This window comes from Leptodactylus fuscus, chromosome 5 (genome assembly GCF_031893055.1).
Source record: "Leptodactylus fuscus isolate aLepFus1 chromosome 5, aLepFus1.hap2, whole genome shotgun sequence".
Taxonomy (NCBI): Eukaryota; Metazoa; Chordata; class Amphibia; order Anura; family Leptodactylidae; genus Leptodactylus; species Leptodactylus fuscus.
Window position 1 is genome coordinate 60,627,206 of NC_134269.1, and position 15,545 is coordinate 60,642,750.

Sequence of the window (15,545 nt, forward strand, 5' to 3'; positions counted from 1 at the left end):
TTTTACCATTTTTTGCTTCAAAATTTTTTTTCCCTATTTTCCTCCTCTAAAACCTAGGTGCGTCTTATAGTCCGAAAAATACGGTAATTAAAAATTCTGCAGAGTTTTAAAGATTTTCTCTAACTTACTTAGTGCTGACAGTTTGTTGTCTTGATCGGTTGCCAATGGTTACGACCACTAATGCAGAAACTTTCTATGGTCGGGGACTTGTCAGGAACCCAGCTATGATTTTCTTATTGTAGCCGGGTTATCAGGCAGGGACACTACATATATCAGAAGATATCCCGGCCACAATAAAGACATCATGGCTGATTTTCTGACCTTAGAAAGTTTCTGCATTGGTGGTCATATCCATGGCAACCGATCAAGATAACAGACTGTCACCACTAAGAAAGTTAGAGAAAATCTTTAAAACTCTGCAGAATTTTTAATTACTTAGATAAGCAAAAATGTTTAACTTTTAATTATCTACAAATTAAAAAATAATTATGTAGATGGGAATACCCCTTTAAGCTATTTGTAGCCAGAATGTGATTATTCAATTTAGAATAGATTTTAGTAGTTTTCTTATACGTAAGTGACTATAGCACTATAGTAAAAGCCAATGTCTTCAGACACAGCTTTGAAGTGCAAATCAATATATCGGCATACATCTATGTCTATACTGCCAGTTTCGTCTGTCCACATTTTTGCTAAGTATAGTACACTTGTCATTGCTGAAAACACTGGCATGTACACAATGCATTGATCCTACATTAAAGTCAAAATTGTTCTATGTTCCTCCAAGATCAGCTGGCATGACTCATTTACAGATTAAAGTATTTTTCAAGATATATTCTAGTTTGTAAATTTTTCAAGTAGATATGAAAGAAGAAGCTTTGGTGTTTAAGATTTGTAGAGAATATTTATAATAGCCAATGGCTGAATACCAAGGATGAAACAAGCCATTCACCTAATGCATAAATTTGGATGTGATTGCATTCATAGAATATAACTAAATACTAAACACTAATCTTAACTCAGTTTCGGTCAAAGAATCCAATTCCAATTGCAACATTATAACAAAAAGACTAAAAAGCCCAGTCACTGGGAGACGCGTATAGGCCTGTTGAACTAGGGTATAACATGAAGATTGAAAGTTAACAGCTTAGGGCTCTTACACATAGTAGGATGAACAAAACAGGTCCTTTACTGCAAATCTTTACTTGTCTCTAATTTCATTGCTAATAATATCTTCTAATGGCTGAACCTTCATATCTGTCACCATATCGGCTACATATACTGTACAGACTCAGTGCCAGAATGAATGAGTCCTTACTGAGAGTGAACTATAAGCAGGATTGAATATAGGCTTTAAAGTTTCTTATATTCTTATTGATATATTTTTCCCTTTTAGTCTCACTTACAGATTTTGGAGCAAAGTCACAATCCACAAGTTTACTTCAAGCAAGATACATTGTGCCACACATTAGGAGGGAATCCTTGTCCTATTGTCTCTATAACAGCGATGCCAAAATCGGGCTCACAAAGTCACAGGGAGGAGTTATGTAAGTGGCCGCTATGAAATTTCTTTGTGCTTTTTTTCATTCTCTGAAGTATGCTGTATTAGTAAACTAAAAGTGCCCACAAGGTAGTACTGTGACCATTTTTGGAACAAAGTCTGTGGTGTAATGGAGAATCAGCTGCATATTGAGGGCTAACTTGGGGGAAATGGTTATATTTCTAATAATCACAGTTAATGTTGAGAGAGATCAGTGTCAGAGCTGTTTTCCTGAAACAATGGTGTCCAATGTTATGGCTGAACAAGGGAAACATCTGCAATACAGTTTATATATCCTTAACATATTTGCATGGGTGTGGGAGAAAATCGGTGTACCCTGAATAACATGAAATAATAACCAATCGTCCTCTACAATAAGTATAAATATGTAAATGTATAGAATGCACCATCCAGAAAACAGACACTTGGCCCTCAGCCAATGCCTCTAATGAATGCATGCACCATCCTATGTGGAGTTATATCCAGTGAAATGGAGATTTACATATGTATTCAGAGAGATTGTAAATGGAGGTATTTAAAGGGGTTGTCTGGGTTGTTTCATTTTTAATAAACAAAATATGTATAGCACTCAGCCCACTAAAAAACTCTTTTTCATAGAATAAAGAAAAACTGGTCACTTACAGTTCATGATATGAGGTAGGAAGGAAAACTGGTGTATCTGTGGATTCCTTTTCGGAGTGCATGGAAAATAATCTCCTCCGACTGAAACCACGGACGTGCAGAAAATATAGGCAACAAATCCAGCACTCAGAGTAGGCTTTATGAATAAAACTTCACTTTTATTTAGGTGGAGCTATACTCCAAAAATAAAACAACAGAGCATGAGTCCAAGTGCAGAGGTGGATTTTATTCATAAAGCCTACCATGGACTTCTGAGTGCTTAATTTTTTGCCTTGTTTTTTTTTTCTATGGCCTATCCTAAGGATAGGTCATAAATATATGATTGATGGGGGTCTCCGGACTGATCCTCTTTATAGATCAGCTTCTGCTGCCTGTCCGGTAAACAATATAGGGCCGGAAGCAGAAGGCTCTGTCCACTCTATAGTGGTCAAATGCCTTCACTGTCAAAGGGAGCTGAGCTTCAGTTATTCTGGGCAGCTATACAGGCCATAAAAAACAAACAAACAAAAGCTGACAATCCCATTAAGGCTGGGTTCACACAGGGTTTTTGGGTTGGATTTTGACGTGGAATCTGCTTCAGAATATGGCTCCAAAAAATACATCCCACTGACTTCAGTGGAAGCCGTTCACTTCTTTTTTCCGCAGTGGTTTTGTGCCGCTTGCGGAAAAAAGAAGTGACATGCCCTTTCTTGCTGCGGATTCAGCGGCGGAATCAACCGCAGCGTCCGCAGCTTGAACACTCTCTCCCGACTATGCCCATTCATTTAGGCCTAATCAGGAATGGAATGCCGCGACTGGATGCTGGTGCACTGCATCGGCATCCAGTCGCAGCTAGCCGTTTTTCGGACCGGATTCTGCGGCGGCCTCTGTGTCAAAATCCAGATAAAAAAAACCAGTGCGAACCCAGTCTTAGGGTAACATCACGTTTTGCAATTTGTCAAGTAACAATTAACAAGTTAGCATCCTATGTGTACATATAACACATTTTTATGTACAGTGGATGCTATAGAACAATACATGGCTGATTTCCATAGACTAGCTGCTTTCTCTGTTTTTTAGTTACATACAAAATGGTGGCAGACGTGCCCATATCCTTCATATGCATACTTTACATTTTGTAGTTTATTATGCTCGCTATTAGAGCAATAAAAAGCATTAACTGTAATGTTGAGAAGCCGGGATTATTTACCTCTAAAAGGTTTAACCGTATAGAGCTATTAGCAGTAAATACGGCTTTTAATCTTTCCAGGCTGAAAAAAACAATGAAAGTCAGTAGCGCCGGCTGCTAAATCACAAATTTGCTTGATAAATGCAAGACTAGATTTCCTCCATACTGGTCTGAGGCTTTTATTAGTCCTCTGTATGTTCTTGTTAATGTTTCCTTGCAGAGCCTTGTTTTTCATTTTGTGAATCCTTACGTGTACTTGGCTTGTATTTATGTACCCCATATGTGTGGCACAGATTTGTAAAGCTTTGTTCAGAGACATGCAAACACAGTGTGGGTCTGCGTCTCATCAGCCGAAACAGTTGAGACTGGCTTGTCAGTACAAATATGCTACTTGCAATGAGCGCAAAGACAAATACAGTGAGAGGTGAGGTTTCCTGAAGTTTATTGAGTTCCTATGATTGAGGGACTGTTACAGACTATGACAAGCCCTGGTGAGTAATGACAATGCTGGAGAGTGAAGGCTTGGCTTTTTATCCCTCACAATGGTAGAATAGTGCTCGCCTTTCCCATTTAGTCTTTCTATGGAATTAAAATTCACTATTTTCCTGCAGTACAATCTGTTCACTTGTGTTATGTTTATTTTAGTCATCTGTCACATTTGCTAATAAGACATATGGACTTAACTTCGCAGCTGCATTTACAGGTTAAATGAAACTCTTTACAGTAAGTTAACACATGGGGGCGATTTATTATCACTTGCCTAAATGTATTTAGGTTAAAAACTAAACAAGACAGGAAAAAACTGTGCCAGATCTGCAAGGAGTTTGTATGTTCTCCTCGTGTTCGCGTGCATTTCTCCCATTCTACAAAGACATGCTGATAGGCAAAAAAAAAAAGTACATTGTGATCCCTATATCCCTATAAACAGTGGCATAACTACCGCCATAGCAGCGGAGGCAGCTGCCACAGGGCCCGGGACATTAGGGGCCCGTGACAGCTGCTACCACTGCTATCTTATACTCGGGGGTCTTTTCGGACCCCCGAGTATAATGATTGGCGGACTGGGAGAGGTAAAAAACACTGTTACTTACCTCTCCACGATCCTGCCAGGCCTCCTTCCTGACGTCCTTTCTGATGTCTCTGACGTCACATGAACCCGGCCTGCGTCCCGGGTCATGTGACGTCCGACGTCATTGAACAAGGACATCAGCGGAGAAGGCATCGGAGAAGACCACATAGGAGCTGGGGGACAGGTAAGTAACAGTAGTTTTTTATGTTTTTATTCCTCCGGGTCTCCGATTATTATACTCTGGGGTCTGAAAACACCCCAGAGTATAATAATTGTTTATGGGTGTCCACAGTGGGACATAATACTGTGTGCAAGGGCAACTATGGGGAATAATACTGTGTGGAGGGGCCACTATGGGGGATAATACTGTGTGCAGGGGCCACTATGGGGGATAATACTGTGTGCAGGGGCCACTATGGGGTATAATACTGTGTGCAGGAGCCACTATGGGGGATAATACTGTGTGCAGGGGCCACTATGGGGGATAATACTGTGTGCAGGGGCCACTATGGGGACATAATACTGTGTGCAGGGGCCACTATGGGGGATAATACTGTATGCAGGGGCCACTATGGGGCATAATACTGTGTGCAGGGGCCACAATAGGGGATAATACTGTATGCAGGGGCCACTATGGGGCATAATACTGTGTGGAGGGGCCACTATGGGGGATAATACTGTGTGCAGGAGCCACTATGGGGGATAATACTGTGTGCAGGGGCCACTATGGGGGATAATACTGTGTGCAGGGGCCACTATGGGGACATAATACTGTGTGCAGGGGCCACTATGGGGGATAATACTGTATGCAGGGGCCACTATGGGGCATAATACTGTGTGCAGGGGCCACAATAGGGGATAATACTGTATGCAGGGGCCACTATGGGGCATAATACTGTGTGCAGGGGCCACTATGGGGCATAATACTGTGTGCAGGGGCCACTAAGGGACATAGTACTGTGTGCAGGGGCCACTATGGGTGATAATAGAACCCATAAATGTGATAATAGAACCCATAACGCAGAAATGTGTAGGAGGGGGTCGGTCGAGGTCTTCGGTGTCGGTCGGGGTGGGGTGGGGGGGGCATGTCAAAAGTTCGCCATGGTGGCCTAGTTACGACACTGCCTATAAATCTACATTTAGAAAAAAAAAACTGTGCCAGATCACTGTTGTGAACGCTGTACAATACATTTGGTTTGTTTGTTTGTTTTTAGATCTGTTATCATCTTTTGCTTATATCCTTTTGTGCCAAAATAATGGCATATACCAGTAATAAATACACAGTACATTTTGTGCATGTGTAATAGAATTGCTGTTTAACCTGTTCAGGACCAGGTCAATTTGGTTTAGGACTGGGAACATATTTATTTATTTATTTATTTATTTATTTATTTATTTATTTTCTTCTTGCAGTTTTGAGAACTATAAAAAAAATTAAATTCAGGTTATTCAAATAAATTTTGCATCTTCATTCGGTGACACATTGGGCTTTATTTTTATGCTATTTTTCTTTACTTTTTTTCCCTCATAACTGCGGAAATGTAAACTAATAAGAAGTTATTTTTTTGCTTTTTCACATACCTCAGTTTTTTCAATAGCACAAACTTTAACATTTATTTGTCCATTTATTTATTTATTTACATTGTGCCTCTATAAGGCCTGGTTCACATCTGTGTTCGGTATTCTGTTTGGGGAGTATGCTTGGGGACCCCCCCCAAACAGCATACCGAGTGCATTAAAAAGTGCTTATATTGGGTATAACTCATGAGAGGCCTCTGGTGTGATAATAGTATATTTGTTTGGTTGAGGCATCCTAGACTTGGTCTGCCTTGCCCCACCACACTCTGCCAAATATCTTAAATGCACCAATTTGGGGCACAGTATCAGACAGTTTTCAGGCATATACCTATGGTATTATTAGGTATATACTTTGTCTCTACTTCTACAATGCATACTATTTTACCATACTGAAGTGATATTGATAAATCTGGTGTAATATGATGTCAAAATGCTAAGCACCCCAAAATGCCCACCTTTCAGATGGGAAGTGAGCAGTCAAAAATCTTACTGAGCCAAAACATTTGTAAAGCGCTATACTGTGACTTTTAGAGCCAATAATTCTATGGTAGATGACTTGATAAATCCCCCTCCCCCATCTGCCAGATAATTTTATCATATAGTAAAAGCAAGTGTTGAACATAACAGTTGGTTGCACAGTGGACCCTGTAAGAAAAATGGCCTGTAGTCACCTGAAATAGAACATTATAGTGCATGCTATTACTGTCTTTCATATTACTGCTCATAATTACTACCGCACTAATGAGGGTTTTTCAAAGGAACCGAATAGCACCTCATTCCCTGCTAATAGACCACTTTCTCGCCTTGCACATGGGCTCTCTGTCTTTTTCTGCCCTGATAGAAGCTGAGTACATTTACTGTATCTTAACACAGAAAATGAGATAACACAATTATGGGACATGTTAAGTGTTTAGTACGCAGAGTTTATTAAAGATCTCTTATTTTCATTATTGGGGTAATGATTTTCTGAAATGCAACGCCTGAAATGTAAAATTCACTGATCAATGAAAAGGAACTCTTTATTCTATAATTATATTTCACTTCAGTCACAGATGTTTCCTTTGAATTGTGAGAAAGAAATTCAAATGTACAGCTATTAACAGATATGTGAGAATTACAAGAAATACAGTATTCTTACGTAGACTGTATGGACAAAAGTATTGGGGCACCAACAGATTAAACATACAGGACCTTTTAAGATGTCCCAGATTTAGTGCAGACAGGTTGTTCTCTCCAGTATAGTGGCAGGTAGTATTCTAGATGCCTCAACAGAGGCTGCCCCACATCATTGGGACCATGAGCACTTGCTGAAATCAACCTTTTGCTGTGATGCCAGTGATGACTGGTATCAATGGTTGAGCTTCTCTCTGCGTCTCCTCAATGGTGGAAGGTTTGCACGGAAAATGTTTGTATCCTATAATGGGGACTTGGATCTAGGATCTACTCATGTTCACAACAAAGTAAAAGATTAGAGGAATAGAGGAAGGAGATGAGGAGCAAATGCAATTCCTATGTATACAAGCCATGCAAGTAACCCAAGAGGCTGAGCACCCATGTTTCGGGACTAGATGTGTAACCTTTGATTGCTGATGTAAAGAATACCGCAAGTCACTCCTATCAAACTATCAAAAACCTCCTTCCTATTATTTGCATCTAATATCAACATACCCTCCATCAACCAGGATACCATCACCACAGTGTCCTCTGGAGGTATCATCATCATTACAACCATCTTTTAGGGCATCCCCATCAACACTATGCCACTCAAGGACTCAGCCTGACGAAGTGCACTAAGCACGAAACTATCGTCGCTGTTTGTTTCTTTGCATCATCCGTCTTCTGTACCCCGATGGTCAAGGTTTGACCTTTTTTAAAGAGGATGAAATAAAAACGAATGTTTTATGTATCCCGTGGCGGGTGAGTGCCCTGTTTTCTACATTTCACATCGATATGTCACTGCCTGTCTAGGTTTTTTCACAGTGAGCACCACCCTGGGATTTAATTTATTCCATGGTTTTTTGGCTGTTACAGCCGGAAGATTTGCCAATACTGACACAAGATTGGGAATACGAGCGCTGTCGCAGTAGTGCCGCTGACTACTTTGTTCTTTGCAATATATGACTGTGCCACTCCAGCCTCTAGGAGGTTTTATCAGAAAAGACACAACCACTATTACTAGACATTGCCGGCCATTCACCATCTTGGTGCCTAAATCCCATCAACCATAAGCTTCATCCATCAATTATCTTCCACCAGACACACTGTACACCTTTTATTGGAATTAAACATTACAATGGGTTCTGCCATGAAAATAACTAAATATATATTTGTAGACTGCTAAACGTTTATTTTGTATGTAAATGATGAAAAAATCTTCTATAGGACTCTAGTTTTGCATCCATGGTCGTATTCATTAGCAACTGATCAAGACTACAGACTGTCACCACTAAGATGGTTAGTGAAAGTCTTTAAATAATTTATATTTGCAATTTTTTTAAAGTTATAATTGTTTACAAATCTAAAAACTAAAGGCACATCTTATCAGACAGGCCTATCACAATTCCTAATGTAAACCCTTCTGTACCATAACTAGAATCCCTAAAATTAACCCCGCTCCAACATTACCCCACATGATATGATGCCATTTCAGGCTAACTTTATATATCCAGGCACCATTCACATGTTAGGACACGACTGGTGACAGCTCATACAGATTTACAGTATATTTGTGTAATGACAGTAACCTCTATTACAAAACTGTCTGACCACTGTATAAGCAATGCTACCTCCGATGCCGCCCCTGCGACCTCTTGTGTCACCCCCTCTACCTCATAGATTGAAAGCGCTTGCAAGCAGGACCCTCAGTCCCATTGTGTGAAATGACTATTTCTTTGTAATGTATCTTTTTGTCTGTACTTTTTTTTTTTTAATGTAGATTGTGAGCCCCACATAGAGCTCACAATGTATATATTTTCCCTATCAGTATGTCTTTGGAATATGGGATGGAAATCCATGCAAACACAGGGAGAACATACAAACTCCTTGCAGATGTTTTTTTTGCCTTTGGCGGGATTTGAACACCAGGACTCCAGCGCTGGAAGGCTGCAGTGCTAACCACTGAGCCACTGTGTGGCCCCTTTTTGTCTGTACTTGAAACCTACAAATTGTACAGTGCTGCGGAATATGTTGGCGCTATATAAATAACATTTTTTATTATTATTATTATTATTATTATTATTATTATTTATGGTTATGTTCATGGAAAATCCATTTAAACCTTCATATTTCTTAATCAGATCTTTAAGCCTCTGATAAGAGTACAGGTCAGTCATGCTGTTCTTGGTGGATTTGTGCAGTTCTCTTTAGGTCCACAAGAGGTTCCAAATTTGGAACAAGGCAGCATGGAAGCAGATGAGTAACAGCAAGGAGCAGCTATCCTACAATGGGATGGACACCTTTGTTAATAAGCTAACATGAACCAGCACCTGAAGCAGGCCTCATTTACAGTCAATTTTATGATGGGGCTCAAATCCTCTATGGCTCTGCAATGTCTCTAAGTTATAGTTATATACATAGCCACATTATTGGTGAAATGATAATAATAATAATAATAATAATAATAATAATACACATATATACTGGCATATTCAGAGGTACAGGACAATATATTTATTAACAGTTGCTTTCTGACCACAAATGTTTGGTGTACATGCTTTTAGAAGAACGGCCTCGTTACACTTCCTTGGCGTTTTCTGATAAGACTCTACGCTTCTTATTTAGCGTTCTGGAACTTTTCATTCTATTTCATTCTACTACTATACTTGAGCATCCTGTATACACCTGGTTGGCATTTTCTGATAACACAGGCTCCGCTGTTATTATTTAGCACTATGGTCCGGAACCTTTTATTCCCTTCCGCTGCTGCTCTTGTAGCTGTTAATTATTTAAGGAATAAGCTCACCACATATCTAAGCACCTATAAAATGATCCCTTAAAGGTTGAACAACTCTAGCATTCCTGTAGAAATGAACACATTCATATTCTGCTGAACCACATAGCTACGGTATACAGGGTAAAAAGACTTGTTTTCTTATAAAAATGTCCAACTCAGATCCAATTTAGACTAGTTACTTGCACCCCAGGTCTCTCCGCACGTCCAACAAATGGAATAAGCGAGATTGTTAGAACTCCTTTATATTACCAAGCTTCTCTTTATTCCCTAAGCTGGGATTTGACTCATTTTTTGTAAAGTATAATGAAGGAATTAGTACTATTAACCATATTCTTAGTGTCATCTCTCATATTTTAATATTATCCACCATATTCTTTAAAATATTTCCAGTATGCCTTATAATTAGAGATGAGTGAACAGCGTTCGATCGAGTACATATTCGATCGGATATCAGGCTGTTCAAGATGTTCGATTCGAGTCGAACACCAGGTGGCAAACTCACTAAAAATTCTATTCCCCTCCCACCTTCCCTGGCACTTTTTTTTGCATCAATAACTGCGCAGGGGAGGTGGGACAGGAACTACGACAACGGAGGCATTGAAAAAAATCGGAAAAAGTAATTGGCTGGCTAAATCAGGTGACCTCCAATTTATACGAATAGTGGATTTAATATCCAGTTCATATGAGACTGTGAACTATGTGACTGTGAGACAGGGATAGATGTACAGGCAGGATTAGCTAGCGATTAACTTTATTTAGGGGGGAATGTCACTCACCCAGCTCTCTGGGGCTCTATCTGGTCAGGATCCCTACCAGCTTGGGATATGCACGAGCTGACTTTTTCCCATAGGAATGCATTGACCAACGTTGATTGGCTGAATACCATACAGATTACAGCATTCGGCCAATCAACGCTGGTTCTGCTGGAGGCTCATCTGTGAGGAGGCAGAGTCTAATATCGGACCAGAATGGAGACTGCTGTGGACCGATCTTAGACTCCACCTCCTCCGGCAGAACCAGCGTTGATTGGCCGAATTCTGTACTCTGTATGGCATTCGGCCAATCAACACTGGTCAATGCATTCCTATGCCGAGATGTAGCAGTGCTGGCCATGCGCTCAGCACTATTACACTGGAGTTGAAGCAGAGCTGAGTGTGCGCTGAACCCTGCTGAGTGTGCAGCAGGGTTCAGCGCACACTCAGCTCTGCTACATCTCTGATGCACCAGAGCTGAGTGTGCAGCAGGGTTTAGTGCATCTCTGATGCAGCAGAGCTGAGTGTGCAGCAGAGTTCACATCTCCGATGTAGCAGTGCTGGCCGTGCGCTCAGCTCGGCTGCATCTCCAGTGTAGCCGAGCTGAGCGCACAGCCAGCACTGCTACATCTTGGCATAGGAATGCATTGACCAGCGTTGATTGGCCGAATCAACGCTGGTTCTGCCGGAGGAGGCGGAGTCTAAGATTGGTCCATAGCAGTCTCCATTCTGGTCCAATCTTAGACTCTGCCTCCTCACAGACGAGCCTCCGGCAGAACCAGCGTTGATTGGCCGAATGCTGCACTCTGTATGGCATTCGGCCAATCAACGCTGGTCAATGCATTCCTATGGGAAAAAGTCAGCTCCCGCATATCGCAAGCTGACAGGGATCCCGACGTAATACAGTGACTTGGGCATGTTAGATGCCCCCAGACATGCTTCCTCTGCTGTCCCAGTTGCATTCCAGGGTGTTGGCATCATTCCCTGGGGTGTCATAGTGGACTTAGTGACCCTCCTGAGTCAAATAGTGGTTTCCCCCTAAACGAGTATTTATTCCCCATAGACTATAATGGGGTTCGATATTCGTTCGAACAGTCGAGTTTTGAGGGGCTACTCGAACTTCGAACATTTCACTGTTCGCTCATCTCTACTTATAATATCTTGCATATTCTTATTAATGTCGCCAGTATTAATAGTAATTTCTCACATATGTTTAGTTCCATCTTCGAAATTAGTAATAGCTCCTATTTTCTTGACAATTTCTTTCACATTTCTGTAATTCTTTAATATATTCTTAGCAATATTTCCCATATTCTCAGTTATATAGTATCTTACATCTTTGTATAGTATTACTCTCTCTCATATCCTTAGCAATTTATTTCATATTCTTAGTAATTCTTTTCCAATAATCTTTGTAATATTGTTCATTTCCTCCCATATTCTTAGTTTATTAATAATATTTATTATCCTTCTTACTGTCCCCAATGTTCTTAAAAATATCTTCCAGATTCCTAATAATTTTTCAAATGTACTACATCTTCTGTAGTGTATTATCTACCACGTTTGCATATTACTTCCTACAGACTCTTAGTAATACCTCCCATATGTTTAGTAATATCTCCAATATTCTGAGCTTCTTCATATTTCTTGCAACATAATTCACTTTATTAGTCATTTTTTTTATTTCAGGGTAGGTTCACACTACTGTTACTGTTACTATACGTTGCTCTTATCCATCCCAGGATGAGAGCACTTAACATAAGATGACAAATTCAGTCGGAGCCTCCGACGTCTGGTGTCTCCAATGTTAAAAATATTGCAGAGGCTTTCTTCCATCATGTTGTTTACATTCAAGTCAATGGGAACAGGTGGATATGGAGGGGGCTCCATCTGTGTCTGTTTCTCTGCCACCATTATTATCAATTGCTGTCATCCTATGAGGATAACAGCAAAGGACATTAATATTGGTAGTGGGAATGTAGCCTTAGCTGAGTCCACACAGGGTTTTTTGGTCCGGATTTTGACGTGGAATCCACCTCACAATCCGCCTCCAAAAAACGCCCCCCATTGACTTCAATGGGGGCTGATCACTTATTTTTTCCGCTAGCATTTTTTTGTCGCTCATGTAAAAAAGAAGCGAACTGCCCTATCTTGACCCTGATTCTGCGACTGAGTCCGCTTTGGTGTCCAAGGCGTGAGACTCCCTCCCGACTATGGCCATTCAATCTGGAGCGTAATGCCGCGACTGGATGCCAGTGCACTGCCTCTGCGTCAAAATCCGGTCCAAAAAACTCTGTGTGAACTCAGCTTTAGTAATATCCCCATATTCTTAGTAATATCTCCAATGCTCTGAGTTTTTTTTTTTTCAGATTCGTATTAACAAATCCCACAGTAATGTCATCCCTCTTTTAGTAATATCTCCTATACTCTTAACTTCTATTTTCTTAACAGTATATCCCATATTTAAATTTTTATATCTCTCAATTCTCAATATTACGTCCCATATTCTTGTTTTTGCTGATCATTGTCGTAGCTGGAAATTTCATTGCTTGAGTTCATTTCTCGGAGACCAGGACGACTAGATATACTCCTGGCAGCCATAATAATAATAACAACATGCAACGTGAGGATGTTGCCGTTTGATAAACCTGTGTCACCGTGCGCTTCAGAATTAAATGGGCTCATTCACCCATAATGGCTTTTGCACTCAATTAGCAATTTGTTTAATGAAGATTCTGACTTCTAAATATGCTTGCATAAAAAAATAGTCTAAAACTGTGAAAGAACTCGAGAGAGGAAATATCAAAGGAGGCTCTTGTGTTGGATATTGGAAATAATGATCCTGAAGAGAATGTACACAGTTTAATTAAGCACATTGATTAAATCAATATGATTCAACTGCTTAGCGCTCAAATCATCTTAATCTCATTAAAAGTAATTCAGGCCTCAATAATTGATTAATAATGCATTATAGTTTATGAATTATTGACTTGCAGTTATTATAATTGTGCCTCTATCTGCATGCTAGCTAATGCTGAATGTTAATTACACAGGCCGGAACTTGTGTTCCAGTAACTTTTCAAAGGAAAACATGACATATTTTTTTCAGTGAAGGACAACTCGGATTTTGTAACCGCTTTATCAGAGCATTTCAAAGGGTTTTCATTGCTTTATGCTTTTTTTGATGAGCGGGATAGTACAAGCATCTTAACACCCTAATTGTACTAATTGATTTGGAAGGAAGATGCACTTGTGTGAATATTGATCCAAGAGATTTGACTTCAGATAATAAGGCCTTTCAAAGCCATCTTAATAACACGTTAATATGCTCTGTGGCTTGCAGCTCAAGATGTGTTCCGACTTTCAGAGAGATTCTAATTGTGAGAAGGACAGGTTTTTTTTTCTGAGATCACTAGGCAAGGGCAATCCTCTATTTTCGGATAATGTACTTTTCTGTGAAGTACTCTGATCCCCTGTGGTATTGTATTTTGATGTAGATTAATGAGTGTTTATCACTAGCTATTTTAATTAGTGATTGGAAGTTAGTGTTTAATGGGCTCTTTTGCTCTAAGCAATGACTATTTTTGGTTCTCAGGAGACATCTTACAAATTTTCCAATTTTTTAAATTTTTTTATTCTTTTATTTAGGCATATACTTTAACTACTTTCGGACCTGCCGTTGACTTTATAAGTCTAGGTGGCTCACTCTTAACACTGTAAGGACTTATGTATTGGGTTTTGCAATGTTAGGCTGAGCCCCACATTGTAGAAATGCAGCTTTTTTGTTGCAGAATTTGTTGTGTTTTTTTGAGCCAAAGCCAAGAATAGCTACAAAAGTAATGGGAAATATCTAGGAAGTACTTATACTTCTATCTTCTGCTCAATACACTCCTGGCTTTAGCTCAAGAAAACACAGCAAAATCTGCAACAAAAATAGCTGGGTTTCCACAACATGGGGCCTCAGCCTTAGCCCCCTTGTACACAATCGTATGAATGGTCAATGTGCTATTTGGTTTTTTCCCAGATAGCACACTGGCCCATTCATTACTATGGGCCCATACACATGACATGACTTACATGGTGACGTGTGTCGGTCGACAGTCTAGGCTACAAAATATGGAACAGGTTCTATTGCTGTCCAATTTTGCAGCCATGCTTCCATGGCTCCTATTCATTGAATGAAAGGGGCTGTGGAAGGGCAGGCAATAGGCAGATGACATCTGTGCCCCCCACAAGTAACTGCATGATTTCTGTGGAAGCAGAGCGCTGGCTATTACTACTTCCAGACCTCCAATAGGGAAGGCAGGGAAGGTTTATTATCATTCCTGCCTTCCCGTTCATTGTGTACACAGTGATCAACAAGGTATGGGAGCCACCATGATGACCACAAGAAGCCAGGAACTGCATGAGCTACATTCCTCCTGTAACTGGGGTAAATGTATCAGCCCAAGTTACAGAAGAAATTGGAAAAAAAAAGAAAAAGAAAAGTTAAAATGCTCCCCAAAGATGTATGATCTTATAGGGGAAGCACAATATGTAATAAATAAATAAATAAAGTGAAAGAAAAATGTCACTACCACCCATGTCACACACTTATACTTCTCCCTTCTTTTAAATCCACTATTGGCTTTGGTTAAAAAAAAAATAAAAATTATCCTGTAGGAAAATCAAAATAAGGGTCATGTATCCTGGGCAATATATCTTCTTGGGCACTCTTATCTCCTACATCAAATCCTAAAAGTTCTGTATTCTAATAATAGTCATAATTAGAGATGAGCGAGTAGTGAAATATTCGAGATTCAATATTCATTTCAAGTAGAGCCTCAATATTCGACTACTTGATT

At 39.9% G+C, this 15,545-nt stretch overlaps 1 protein-coding gene across 1 annotated transcript in view; it reads left to right on the forward strand.

Annotated features, from left to right (window-relative positions):
* AGBL1 (AGBL carboxypeptidase 1) overlaps positions 1-15,545 on the forward strand; it is a 543,682-nt gene that overhangs the window by 128,595 nt on the left and 399,542 nt on the right. Inside the window, exon 17 of the mRNA XM_075273295.1 lies at positions 1,397-1,547. Coding sequence (XP_075129396.1) covers positions 1,397-1,547 — 151 coding nt within the window. The remainder of the gene's footprint in view (positions 1-1,396; positions 1,548-15,545) is intronic.